Raw genomic sequence first — 14,960 nt, forward strand, 5'->3', positions numbered from 1 at the left:
TGGAAGGAAGGCAACTGTACCATTATTATAACTGTATTATTACATTTATTTAAGCTTCTTATTATACAGATAAAGATACTGAATTCTTTATAACATTTTAATTATTTATTAATCGAAGAACCACATTTGTAAAGTAAGTAAAATTGTATTTATATATCACTCTTCAAGTCAAATATCATAAGGTGCTTAGAGTTAAAGTTTAAAGAGATTTAGTGAAAGAGACCAGCGAGTCCACAGATCTCAGGCTCAGAAGAAAAGAGATCAAGAGTCTGGGGGCCACTGTTGCTAAAGCTCCTTTAGTTTTGTATCCATACATCCACAGCAGGTCCTTATCACATGACCTCAGGGACCTGCTGTGGATGTATGGAGCTAAAAGCTCTCTGATGTGCGCTGCTGCTTGCCCATGCAGAGCTCTAACATTTTAAAACCAAAATCTTCAAGTGGACTCTGATGTTGATGGGGAGTACTTGGACTCTTAGTCTGAACAACCTGCACACGCTCCAGGGAGGACTTGTTAAGACAAGCGAACACAGGCGCCATCATACCGGAAACTCTCGTGATGATTCAACGTGGAGAGTTTGATGTCCGTCCAAGTCATGAAGTACTTCAGTTCTCAGTCACAGCTTCTCCCAGTTTAAAACTCTATGCAAAAAACCCTTTGTTTTTAGATACACCCAAATGACCTAAGACAAGAATAAAGGACAGGGCAAAAATAGTACTTTAATTCACAAAACAGATTATCTGCTCAAATAGGTCAGATCACAGCCACAGCTACAAAAATACCCACATTAAAGATGTTTTCTTGAATGAAATCAAGGCATGAGAGTGATAATCAGGATGGGAGATGGTTCAGATGTGTCCTCGTCAGTGGAAATAATATTTTTGGTTTAGGTAAGGAACAGAGTATGCTGGAGGACGCAGGACGTCAACGTTGCACTAGGAAGCTGGCAGGATGTCCAATCATTGCACTCTCACTTACTTTGTTGGTCAACGTCCAGAACAGAGCAAACTAAAATGAAACACTTATTGGTCATTTCATCTTTTTCACTGTTGTCACTTTGTGTTCCTCTGTCGGTACAAACAGTAGCTGAGAACAATCACTGACTTCAGGCAAACAACTGGAATGCTGTTATCGATCCAGCAGCAAAGTAAACTCTCACTGTCTCTTGTGCCGATTTCTTGGAAAGATTCAGCCAATAATCAAAGACTTTTTAAAGTAAACCTCAGAAACTCCTATAATGTAAAACTAGTCTTTCCACAGGTGAGAGTAACAGAAGGTTAACAAATGGTAGAAGGTGGAATCCACTTTGAACGATTTCCTGTTGTGGATATTCACATTTATACACTTTCCATGTTACTTTGAAGCAGGTACTGGCTTATCTGCAGCGGCCCACGGGCTCTGTCGGAGACAAAGATGAAGCCATGCAGTCATTCCACAGACGGACACTTTCTAGTGTCATGGACCAGGTAGATAAGGCTTTACTGCTCTTTGTGTCTATCTGAACTCAAGCTTTTACTCTTTAGTCTCTTTGTGTCCAAGGAGGACATGTGACGTTTTTGTCTGTTAGCAGGATGAACCTTTGTGGTACAATGTGAAAACTGATTGGTAACAAGGAATAACTGAACTGGATGTGATCTAAATCATAGCTTCTGCCACTGGATCATTAATGTTTTTAATCCATGATGTAGAAAATCTGACAGAGACTTGAAACTTGACTCCCAACCCTCAGGATACATTTATGTCTACTTAGTGTTTATGTTTTTTTTAATCTAAGACAGGCTTCACTCTTTATGTGGATAGAAGACATTTTGAAAAGCCCATTAAAACATGGTGGGTTTAGCCCACATGTCATCACAACATCAGTTGCGTGCATCTCTCCACATTCTCATGTTGTGAGACCGTGACTGTCGGTGACCTGAGAGGCTCTGCTTCAATCAAAGTGGCTGTGAAAAGATAATCTCATAATCCCCGAAGTATGGTGGTGTACCAAGGTTGTTCTCCCTGTGGTGGAAGGAGCAAAGTGAAATCAAGTGAAGCAAAGCAAGCCAAACAAAGGGAAGGCACCATAGTTGAGTCTAGACATTTTGGCAGCGGCCATCTATAATTATTTTACAATTAACCACAATCCTCTCTGAGCGTTTAACCCTTTAAAGCTGGTGGGAGCGGGCACGCTCCGGTTTGCATAGCTATTTTTAAATCCCGGTAGAACTGCAACCACGTAAGCTAGCGCAATAATTTTTTTTGCATATGAAACTGGAGGAGTTGTACTTACATCTTATGCCATCAACTTGTCCTCGGTCACAGTTTCCTTCCACATATAGCTTTGCAAAAATTGCATAAAAACCACTTGCAGCAACAAAAGCATAATATTCCAGAAACACGGTTTACCGATCCGGTCAGCTGTTCGTAACACTTTGGAATAGATCATCAGCGCAAACGATCGCATGTCTGCCATTACCTGCCCGGAACCAGAAGTGACGTCATTTTCACGGAAATGTAGTTTTTTACCTTCAGGGCCTCATCAGCCTATACTGGTGTTTTTAAAAGTTATGTTTGACTTTATGACTTTCTGTATTGTTTCTGTGATGCTTAGAAGGCAAATTGTACTGCTGGAAATAGTTTATTTTGATGCATATGCTGTTTTTTTTGCAAATTTGCATTATAATATTTATTTTAGTTTTTCCTGCAGTATATAAAAATTGGTGTATTTCAAAAATAAAACTATGAAGACACTCAAAATAAATTTCCTGTGGTGGGAAACTATTTTGTGCAACTTTTTTGTATTTACAGTTCTGAGGCATAAGCCTCTTAAATGTCTCTAGCTAGAAATATATGTTAAAAAAACAAAAACGATTGTCAGTTTTTTTTGCAGTTTATTGCACTTTTTTGCAATTTATGTAATTACTATACACTTAATGCATACATATTATTAAAATTTGGGCTATAATGGTTGTATTGATGTATAGCAACTTGAAATGCTCCCTAAAATGGGACTACAGCATGTAAAAATATAATATAAGCTCTGGCAGACTTGGTTCTATGGTAGGTCTTAAAGGGTTAGCAAACAGTGATACTGGATTTCTTTTTTTCTTTTTTACTATGTCTTCAAGTGAAACAGCTGCTGAGCCACAGAGACTTTTGCCTCGTCTTCAGAGAGGCTCACAGTCCCGAACCCTAACCCAGACAGAGGCCACTGACTACTTAGTAAGCACAGATCCAGGGATCAGAGCCGGAATCCGGCGCTTCAGACTGAACATCTGGTTCTTTCATTTTATTCAAACGCGTGCTCCACGTAAGCATCAGACCCTCCACCAGTCAGTCTTGGGTCATTAAATCTCAGGGTGGGTCAAAGGTCAAGTCTTGCCTCTGGTTGGAAGACATGTTGCTTTTCCAAACTTGGTGGGTGTGCAGATATTTGTAGGGCGCCATACAGAAACACTTACACCGAGATCCCACACAAAGAATTTAAATGAGCAGAGATCTTGAATTGAGGTGTCTCCGGCGTTGACGTGACTCTCGGCTTCCAGGAGGTCAGAGGTCACATTCTCACCTGCTGCATAATCAAGCCAAAGCGGTATAATAGAATCCGTGTAATTGCATGATAGCTGTGTGGAGCTGTTGTTTATTTGTGCAGGGTGGGAATGTGAGAGCTACCTGTCTGTTAGGGCGTGTTTAAGGCAAGGTTCGTGAGTTCACTCACATTACAATGTAAGGGTGGGGAGAGTGCAGAGAACTTTACCTTTCTTAAGACCTGCTGACGTTAGACACAGGTGAGGTACCTGTCTACATATGGGTTTGTTGCCAAGTCACAGTCACTGCTCATGGCAACCCGCTTTGTGAGTCATCATAAGGAGACCAGACCAGACCAGTGTTTCAAGTCAAAATGAAAGATCTGTCGATGGCATATGTGCAATATTCCAGATCTACAGCCCAGTGAAGCTGGTGCATGTGATTCGTCTGTGGTTATAGGTGATGTTGCTCCACAGACACTCTTAAAAAGGTCAACAGAGAGATGTGTAGGTGTGCGTACTGTGTAAGAGCTGTTGCTATGCATTGTTAAATATGACACAAAACACAAAAGCATAGATTATAATTATAGACTGTATATAAAAGATGGTGACTGCCTGTCAGAAGGACTGCATGAGGATCAGGTGCTGAACAACCAAAACTGGCACACATGTACACCCTCGCTTACTTAACTATATCAAGGGTCTTACCTGTTGGCATGTGGTTGCTAGGCAACACATGATGCTACCTAGCAACCACCTTCAACCGCCGTTTTAGTTTACTAACAAGTTAAATTAGGCCATCTACATCTTTGCACCTATAATACCTCAGTATCATAACCTCTCATTTATATCCACAAAGCTTGAATTGTGCAGGATATATTATGACACCATCATGTTCTCCAGGCAACAACAGACTAAACTCACAGAACAAATAATACTACAGCATAATAGCAAGTACTGCTAAATAAAACTGAAGCACTTTAACCCTGTATTCTTTCTAATGGTAAGTAGAGGGTGAAGTGTATGAGGAAACTGCCCTAATATTCACTTCATGTATAACCTCAGTGCGTTCTTATTGGATTTGTGGTTTGTTAGTTTCATGTCCAAGAGCACCATAGATGATAAATAACTGTATTCTTTTGGATGTGGCTTCCTACCAATTAATAAGTCAGTACCATATAAGCATGCAGTGTTCCTCAGTTTCTCAGTTTGAGCTGCTCTTCACTCATCTTGTCTTGTTTTAAACATCTGTATGGCAACAGCCAAACGCTCCGCATGAAGCTTCTCAAGAGGCCTTAAAAACCACTGGGTAATGTCATGGTGACTAGCATCTTTTATATATGGTTCATGGTTGTAATTGATCAGACTGAGCTGACTGTGACAGGAAGATGGCGCCTTTGCTCGGCTTGCCGTCTACCTGCCTACGCTGTATTGTATTTTATGCTTTTATATCAGCCCTGACGTTTAATATATGGAGCTATGCTGCTGTGATTTACGACCGTTCTTCCTTGCTCCACATCAAAGACTCTATGGAACGTCTTTATGATGACTGGGACAGTTATAGAAAAACTTTCCCCCCACCATTTGTGCACTCTTCCACCTCACTGGATTACTTCTTGCTACCGGCGAAACGTGCCCTAAGAAATTCCAAGAAGAAATCGAGGAAAAGAGGCTGTAGGGCCGGTATCCAGGTACACATCAGACGAGCCTACAAATTGGAGATCTCCCGACTCGTCTGGAGGCGTCCCCGGTTTCTGCTGCCAGTTACCCTTCCGGATTTGATTGGAAACACGTACTTGCAGCCACTACAGCGTGGATCCTGCCCATCTGATGCTCTGGATTTTGCCAATTATCCCCCCCACCGCTGCGCCCTCACAGCCCGCATCGCACAACCGGTGGTTAGCCCCGCCGGTTCCGTGGCGCTGCTGGAGACCTCGCACGCGGACACTGTGTTTGCTGTCAATTCCACTCTGACAAGTTGATGGGAAACCTGCACTGCCAGCTTTTAATCGGATCGTGCTCTTGAACGCCCGCTCCATCGCAAACAAATCCTTCTCTCTGAATGAGCTCTTCACAAGGAAAAGCCTGGACTTTCTGTTTCTCACCGAAACATGGCAGAGGGATGGCAAATTTATTCACCTAAACGAACTGCGTCCTGCAGACTGCTCTTACTTGGGCGCCCCCCGTTTAGGTCGCCGTGGTGGAGGTCTTGCTGTTGTCTTTAAGGACAGTTTCACCTGCAGAGGTATGCAAACTGAAAACTATTCTTCCTTTGAGTCGCAAACAATTAAGGTGGGCTCTACGAACATCTTTTATTGTGTTTTAGTCTATCGCCCTCCTGGCCCTGCTACTGAGTTCTTAAAGGATTTTATGGACTTCTTATCTTCTATTATCAAGCTGGAGAAAGTTTTAATTCTTGGGGATTTTAACATTCATATTGATGATGCCTCATCTAATTCTGCAGCTGAACTTCTATCTATATCTGAGTCTTTTAACTTTGTCCAACATGTCTCCGGTCCAACCCATGTAAAAGGCCATACCTTGGACCTTGTTTTTTCCTTGGGCCTCAACATTGGCAATGTGTTTGCTGAGGATGTACATTTGAGTGATAATAACTGTATCTTTGTTGAACTTAATTTTAGCTCTAAACAGACGCCTGTGAAGTTAAAAACTCATAGACGCATAATAACTGAGACTACTGCTGAGAGGTTCTCCATTATGTTTGACAGGTCTCCACTTTTTACCGGAAATGATGTAAATGTTCTTATTCTCTCTTTTAATAGGGAATGCACATCCATTTTGGATCAACTGGCACCTATTAAAACAAGCTTGGCTTTACAAAAGAAGACATGCCCTTGGATAAATGAGTCTATCTTAAACGTAAGGAGAATATGCCGCAAAATAGAACGACTATGGAAGAAAACCAAACTTGACGTACACAGGCTCCGTCTTCGAGATCTCATGCTCTCCTTAAATGACACAGTGAAAACTGTTAGATCAGAATATTTTTCTAGACTCATAACAAAAAACAAGAGAAATCCCAAGTTTCTTTTTGACAAAGTTAGTGCTATTGTCTCCCCAGATGTGGTACCTTTAGATGTACACTCTAAAGTAGATAGTAATAAACTCCTCCGATTTTTTAAATAAGATTAACGACATCAATGCTAAAATCTCCCCAAAGCTTTCTTGTTCTCCGAGTCAGGCACTCCCTTTGTACTCCTGGTCGACTTTTACAACTGTAACATATGATGAAATAGCAGCCCTGGTTGACAAAATGAAGCCATCCGAGAGCCCCTCAGACATTATCCCCACTAAGCTTTTTATTAATGCCTTTGACACCATTGGTCCTTGGGTTGTGAACCTTTTTAATGTTTCTCTTCAGACTGGGGTGTTCCCCAGCTTTTTTTAAACATGCCATTGTGGAACCAAGGCTCAAAAAACCCAACCTGGACCCAACACTACTTCAAAATTTAAGACTCCAAACTCCCATTTATGTCAAAACTCCTTGAGAAGGCAGTAGCTGTCCACTTTACGGCATACTTGGAGAAATATAACATCCATGACCGTTTTCAATCTGGGTTCCGTAAATTGCATTCCACTGAGACAGCACTACTGAAAGTTACTAATGATATTATGATGTCAGCAGACTCCGGAGAATACACAGTCCTAGTCTTGTTAGACCTCACCTCAGCCTTTGATACAGTCAACCATACCATAAATGGTAAATGGCCTGCATTTGTATAGCGCTTTATTCAGTCCCTAAGGACCCCAAAGCGCTTCACACTACATTCAGTCATTCACACACAGGTGATGGCAAGCTATATTGTAGCCACAGCTGCCCTGGGGCGCACTGACAGAGGCGAGGCTGCCGGACACTGGCGCCACCGGGCCCTCTGACCACCACCAGTAGGCAAACATGGGGTTAGTATCTTGCCCAAGGACATTTGGCATGTAGCCAGGAGGCAGCCTGGGATCGAACCACCGACCTTCGATTAGTGGCTGACCTGCTCTGCCACCTGAGCTACAGCCACCCATCCTGATAAACAGACTGAGAGACCTGGTTGGGATGTCTGACTCTGTTCTAGACTGGTTTTCGTCTTATATATCTGAAAGGAGTTTTAGTGTGTCTGCAAACCAGATCATGTCGGAATCTACAGAGTTGTTGTGTGGAGTTCCTCAGGGCTCTGTGCTGGGACCTATTCTGTTTTTAATATACATTCTTCCTTTAAGTCAGATAATACAGCAGTTTCCTGAAGTATCTTATCATCTTTTTGCTGACGATATTCAGCTATATTTTTTGTGTAAGCCTGCTGAAGCTCATAAGCTCTCCAATCTGATTGACTGTTTAACCAACATTAAACAATGGTTGAACAATAACTGCTTACAGCTAAACCCGGCCAAAACAGAAACTCTGATTATTGCACCAGGCAGTGCAATACCTGATATTAAACGGCGACTGGGTGACTTAGGTTCCTCACAGAAACATAACCTTAGAAACTTGGGTGTCATTTTTGATGAAGCTTTTTCTTTGGAGGGGCATTTAAATCAGACAGTAAGAACCTGCTTTTTTCACCTGAGGAACATTTCTAAACTTAGATCCATCGTGTCAACAAGTGAATTCGAGATGATAATACATGCTTTTATCTCTACAAGACTTGACTACTGTAACAGCCTGTTTACTTGTCTAAACATGAAAGGGCTAGCCCGCCTACAGGTTGTTCAAAACTCTGCAGCGAGGCTACTGACCCGCTCGAACAAGGGTGCTCATATGACCCCTGTTTTAAAGTCGCTGCACTGGCTACCAATCAGATTCAGGTTCCATTTTAAAATTCTAGTTTTAACCTTTAGAGCATTACACCCCCCCTACATTGCTGATTTGATTCGTACACATACCTCCACTCGTAACCTGAGGTCAGCCAACCAAACCCTTTTAGTGGTCCCCCACACTCGTTTTAAAACCCGAGGGGACCGATCTTTCCAAGCTGTTGCACCCAGATTGTGGAATGCACTTCCCCTATTTCTACGGGGTTTGGACTCAGTGGAGACCTTCAAAAAGCAGCTAAAGACATTTTTATTTCAAAAAGCTTTTAATTAGACCAGGGTTTTCATGGTGTATTTTATGACTGTATTATGTTTTTACCTTGTAAAGCACTTTGTGACATATGTCTGTGAAAGGTGCTATATAAATAAACTTTACTTACTTACTACTTACTGTACCAACTGTAGCAAATGTTCACATTTGAAATGGTCAATAAATGGTCGGACATTTAATTGATTGTTGAAATGTTTTTCTTTTTAGTTAATAGTGAAAGTTGGGTTCAATTTCACCAAAACATAGATAGTAATCTGACAAGTAAACTAGTTATAAAGTAAATTACACCATGTGTTATATTGTTGTAATGTTGGAAAATATGATGCTTAAATATATTCAAGCAGCAGCTGATTTAATTTACCCACCGTTTTTAGATTAAATGAGTCGTAACTTCTAATGTAAAGTTCAACGTAATAAATGATATACCGTGTTTATCTCTAGCCTGGTTTATTAGCTTTACTCTTTTTGAATAAAAGCACAGCTGCTTGATGATTTTAGCTATATCCTGTTCGTCATTTGTTTAAAAATTGTTTGTGCTTTTTGGTCTTTTTCTAAAGTCATGAGCGCCACTAATGTCAGTCCAAATAAAAAACTAGTCTCACGTTGATTAGAGCCATTTCCCTCCTCCTGCCCTGCAGCTATTCGCTAATGTGCTGCTATAGTCTTAATGAGAGCAGGAGGAGGCGGGCTGACTCCTGCTCACCTCTGTGCAGGCCCCTGCAGTGAGGGGGCCAACCAGTCAGTCGCTGCTGCTGATCTTTTCATGTTCAACAACAGCAGCCAAAGATCAAGTGAAACTTGAGAAATGACTCAGGTTTGTGGGTTCCTTTATCGATCTACATTCACATAATGTTGTTTTTGTGAAACCATGCTCATTCATAAATGAGTAAGTGTTGCTTATCTCTGGAAAACTGATGTTTTTTTTTTAAATGAACATAATAAAAAAGCAGTTCTCTTAACAAATATTGTCACTGAGAAAATGTGTTTATTATTGTAAATTGGCTGTAAGTGTGAATGGGTGTGTCTGTGTGTCAGCCTTCTGATAACGGGCAGCATATTCAGCATATATACTTTGCCTCTCACCCTTGACAGCTGGGGAAGCTTCAGCCTCCTTGTGAGCCTGGATTTGAAAGGCAGTGAAGAAAGGGGAGGGTTGGATCACAACAAACTATTTAGCAAACAACATTCTGTTTTCTTTGTTGCATGTATATTATACTTCATTCCCCAACAAATGGTTTGCATATAGTGCATGATATGAAGGATTACATTTTTATTCTCTTTTTGTTGTGCAATCCCTCATTTCTCATGCAGCTCCATTCAAACTGGAACTAACTGAGTTAAAAAGAAGAAGATTAATGCAGGCTCAAAGTGGATTACATGTCTAAAACAAGCCTGCTAATTGATTTATTATAGGAAAAACACACCCATAAAAACATCTGTCCCGCCCAGGACACAGCACAGAACTGCAGCACAGGCCTGTTTGTTTTCACTCTCAAATACTCAAAGATATGGGAATGAATTACAAACACGTTTTGGGCTCTCGTGATCCTTGTACAGAGATTCAAATCTTAAAAACAGTGCAGTCGCATTTAGAGCTCCACTTTGATGATGATTACATGTATCTGGTGGAGAATCTGTCCTGTTCTACCAGAATAAAACCTACAGTGCAAAGACATGTACGCATTTTCATGGATGACTGCCATTTTGGAAAGAAATCAATTATATATGCTGTGCGAAATTCTTGAGCCAACCATCCATCTTCTTCCGCTTAGCTGGGATCAGGTCGCAGGGACAGCAGCTGAGGCAGGGTGGAGGGAGACCTCCCTCTCCCCTGCCACCTCCTCCAGCTTGTCCGGGGAAACACCAAGGCGTTCCCAGGCCAGCCGAGAGATATAATCTCTCCAGCGTGTCCTGGCTCTTCCCCGAAGCCTCCTCCCAGTGGGACATGCCCGGAACACCTCACCCAGGAGGCATCCTTGTCCGATGCCCGAACCATCTCAACTGGCTCCATTCGATGTGGAGGAACAACAGCTCTACTCTGAGCCCCTCCCGATGGCTGAACTTCTCACCCTATCTCTAAGGGAGAGGCCAGCCACCATTCGGAGGAAGCTAATTTCTGCCGCTTTTACTCGCGATCTCGTTCTTTCTGTCACTACCCACAGCTCGTGACCATAGGTGAGGGTAGGGCGTAGGTTAACTGGTACTTTCACGCTCAGCTCTCTCTTTACCACGACAGTACAGCGTCCACATCACTGCACATCTCTGTCAATCTTCTGCTCCCCTCAGTTGTGAACAAGACCCCGAGATGCTTAAACTCCTCACTTGTCCCTGACCCAGAGTGGGCACTCCACCCTTTTCCGGCTGAGGACCATAGCCTCAGACTGGGAGGTGCTGATTCTCATTCCCGCCACTTCCCACTCGGCTGTGAACCGCTCCAGTGTGACCTGGAGCCCACCACCTGATAAAGCCAACAGAACCACATCATCTACGAAAAGCAGAAACGAGATTCTGACACCACCCAAGTTGTTACGCCTAGAAATTCAGACCATAAAACTTACGAGTCCAGCGCTTGTTGAGACCAAGCTCTTCCAGCGGGTGTATAAGGATCAAATGGCCCGTAGTAACCCGCCAACCCTCATTATTTTATACTTAGCTAGGAAAAAGAGAAATATTTACATAATACAAAATTAGGCAAAAACAGAGTTTATACAATTATAACAAGCCTGAAAGTCAATATTTGGTATGACCATCTTTATTCAACACAGCTTGAACTCTTGTAGGCAAATCTACTTGTAATTTCTTTAAAAGTGGTCTTTAGGAATAGTTCTCCAAGCCACCCGAAGAACACCCAAAATGTATCTTTGGATGTTGGCTGCATTTTTTTGTTTTGCTTTTTTTTGTTGTTGTTCTTTGTCAAGGTGATCCCACTTTACAATAAAGTTGAGTTCCAGGCTCTGGGGAGGCCAATCCATGATTGATATTGTTTACTGGCACATCTTCTTTTGTCCCTGAAAGACACACTCACACCATGTTGAGACACGCCAAGTTTCTGGCTAATAGCTCTTTGGGGCTTATCGTGCTGGTGCAAAAGTACTAACTAAAGTACTAAGCATTGAAAAGAGCTTATCAGTTAATGTTAGATAGCTACCTAAAATCAATACATGCTCATTACATGTCACTGGCATAAGCATGCAGGGGTACTAGTGACAAAACGAATCAAAATGTATTTCCAGTGTCCTCACTGACCACACAGGTTGTTGTGGTAAAGAAGTATTGGTGACTGTGCTTTATTGGCACAGTTAGAGGAAGTGTGTTTCCATGCAGTATCTGGTCTTTAAATCTAAAATCATTAGCCGTTTCCAGGTCCAAACTTTCAGGTCAGGGACAAATGTAAATCATGGCAGGATGCTGTAAACGGACCAAACTTCAGTCAGGAGAACAACTGAGATAATCCATCCACAATTTGGCTTAACAGAGCAGTTAAAAACAAAACAAAAGAAAGCCTTGTTTTGCTTTCCATGTGGATGTTTCTGTGTGATGTGGCGTGTCACATACAAACAATGACTAATATGGATTTAATATTGTTTAGTACCAGTGTACAAGGCAGCACGGTGGCACGGTGGTTAGCACTGTTGCCGCACAGCAAGAAGGTCCTGAGTTCAATTCCACCATCAGGCTAGGGTCTTTCTGTGTGGAGTTTGCATGTTCTCCCCGTGTTTGCGTGGGTTCTCTCTGGGTACTCCGGCTTCCTCCCACCGTCCAAAGACATGCAGCTTGTGGGGATAGGTTAATTGGATAATCCAAATTGCCACTAGGTGTGAATGTGCGAGTGAGTGTGAATGGTTGTCTGTCCTTGTGTGTTAGCCCTGCGACAGACTGGCAACCTGTCTAGGGTGTACCCTGCCTCTCGCCCTATGACAGCTGGGATAGGCTCCAGCGCCCCCCGCGACCCTGAAAAGGATAAGCGGAAGCGAATGGATGGACGAATGGATAGTACAAGTGTATGATTTGATGTTAAAAACACCAAACTTACAAATCTAGTGGCTCTTAAGCTGTGCACACAGTGGAAATGTATATAAAATTGTGACGGCCTCTTCCTTTAATTGTGATTAATGTTCTCCTCAGAATTCAGGACCTTCACTGCGACCTTCTCTTTTCCTCTGATAAGAATTCTCCCATGTAAGGCCAGGACAGCAGCCGAGTCTCCGAAGGGAAGGGCTGCCCAGCCAAGTGTGCGGGAGATGTAGCGAGATGTGTATCGTTTAATTGGACAGGGCAACCTACTGACCTGGGACTGAGCCAACAGCCAACTCCAAAAGCTTTAGAGCAGCTCAGTGTTTATGATCAGGGGAGAGATAAGAGACGCATAGAGAGCTAGATGAGCTGAGATGTGGGGGGAGAGGGCACAAGTAAAGAAATGGAGGATATTGAGTTGCCGTTCACAAATGAAATCTGTCTGGCATTTTTATTTTGTCGACTTGTCTTAATGAAAATAAAAATGTTCCATCACAAAACACTCAAAAGTATGACACACTGTGACTGTCTACAAAGCAGCGCAAGGAAGCAATCAAAGAGCTTTTCCCAGAATCACTGAGACTTCTCAGAAGAAAGCAGTCATCCTTTGGTGAATCAGAGGATGGATGTGTCATTGTTGAGTTTAACCTGGAGGTAAGGAAAGAGATGAGGCAGAAAACACAGTCACCGTGAAGCTCAACAGAGACTTTATCTGGTAGAATCTCACCGCCTCACAGTGGTGTTACTGCAGTTACCTAGAATTGCTTTTGAATTAAAAATATATTCATTTATTCAGTGGTTAAACCTGTCATTTTCAGATTTGTAAGGTCAGCATCATTTACTAAATGTAAGTCTGATCAAGCTTTGCACATCTGGTCACTACATTTCACATCTGTGGGTTGTTCATTACAAAATCATTCAGAAGATTAAAATAATCTCTAGTGGAAATCCTGGGTTCAAATATTACATTTCACTTTAATATTACATTACAATTTAGAAACAATCTGAAATAAATTCCAATTTACTTATTTTCACCCTAAAAGGATGTCACTGTTGCTCTTGTTTATGTCGAATTAAGTTCAAGATGTAATTCTTAGAAGTCCTAAAGTGCTTAAAGTGGATGAAGACAGGCTGGGGGATATGGTTGAATAATCCAGAAAAGTACATAAGTCGACTTTGAGTCAGTACAGTTTTGTCAAACAGTGTACCTTCATGCTTGAGCAGGTTGCTGTACTGACGACTGAGTCAGACAAAGTCAGACAGTGTGAGATAAAAGGGTTTAAAAAACAAAATGTTTGTATCTGTGCCAAATAAAATGATCAAAGACTGCAAAAAAAGAAACGACAAAAAACAAGCATCAATGTCAGTTTTGTCACCATCTTTGTCTGAATTCTAACTTGGTCAGCTCCAATTCTTGAATTACGACTTGCCACCTTCAGAAAGACTTGATCTATTCAAGCAAACAGGTCATCTGAACATATTTAGTTCAGCCTTATTAGTACGTGATATATTCAAAAAATCTATCATCAACAAAATTATCTGTTAAGGCTAAAATTGAATGTACAGTGAGTTGATGCCAGCAGAGAAAAGAAAAGGTTTCATGTGGATTATTTGATGCTAAAGGTCAGCAGCTGAGTGGGAGGTAAGGCGAGGGGAGTGGTGGGACAGCAAGGCGGGCAGTCACCACCTCTCAGAATCTGTGGGAGTTAATATGACACTGTGGGGGTGAGTTGGGGGAGTAGGGTGGGGGGAACGAATGATACTTACTGAATCGGGGGACATTCCTGACCTTGGCTGCTGCCCTCAGGGGTTCAGGGTAGTATGGCAGCTTATTTGTGTATATTATCACTGACCTAAAGACCTCGTCTGTTTGAAGTGTCAGCAGTGCCTTTTCTTCCTCTATCCTCTTTTGTCTTCTCGGTCTCCTGCTCAAACATGTTTGCAACAACATGTACATCTTTACTTCTGCGGCTCTTCATTCATGTGTATGTGATGTGTGAAACAGCAAAGGGCGACGTCACCAAGCGACTGACGGGGTTTGTTTCTCTCTTTGTCTCTAGGAAGCTGACTCTTTGCCAGGCCCTGACCTTTGTCCTGCTGCTGGTCCTTCCCGTGTGCCTGTCCTCCCCGCAGAGTGTAAGCCCAACCCACCCACATCAGCACAAGTCACTGCATGGCCTGAACAGCTCGTCAGCCAAGGCTCCTTTTTAAATGACGTGACTCTGTGGAAGCTTCCTAAGCTGTACTGAGTTGTCATGAGTTTGGTTCTTAAGCTTAACCAAACTGAGGCTGGGATTAACCATCGTTTTCATTTTCATACTTTTATGATGTAGTGGCAAACAGC

At 42.2% G+C, this 14,960-nt stretch overlaps 1 protein-coding gene across 1 annotated transcript in view; it reads left to right on the forward strand.

Annotated features, from left to right (window-relative positions):
* The window catches only part of adamtsl5 (ADAMTS like 5), a 59,218-nt gene that overhangs the window by 3,731 nt on the left and 40,527 nt on the right, over nucleotides 1-14,960 (forward strand). The window contains exon 2 of the mRNA XM_040002867.1: nucleotides 14,677-14,752. Coding sequence (XP_039858801.1) covers nucleotides 14,677-14,752 — 76 coding nt within the window. The remainder of the gene's footprint in view (nucleotides 1-14,676; nucleotides 14,753-14,960) is intronic.

This window comes from Simochromis diagramma, unplaced genomic scaffold (genome assembly GCF_900408965.1).
Source record: "Simochromis diagramma unplaced genomic scaffold, fSimDia1.1 OVJJ01000457.1, whole genome shotgun sequence".
Classification (NCBI taxonomy): Eukaryota; Metazoa; Chordata; class Actinopteri; order Cichliformes; family Cichlidae; genus Simochromis; species Simochromis diagramma.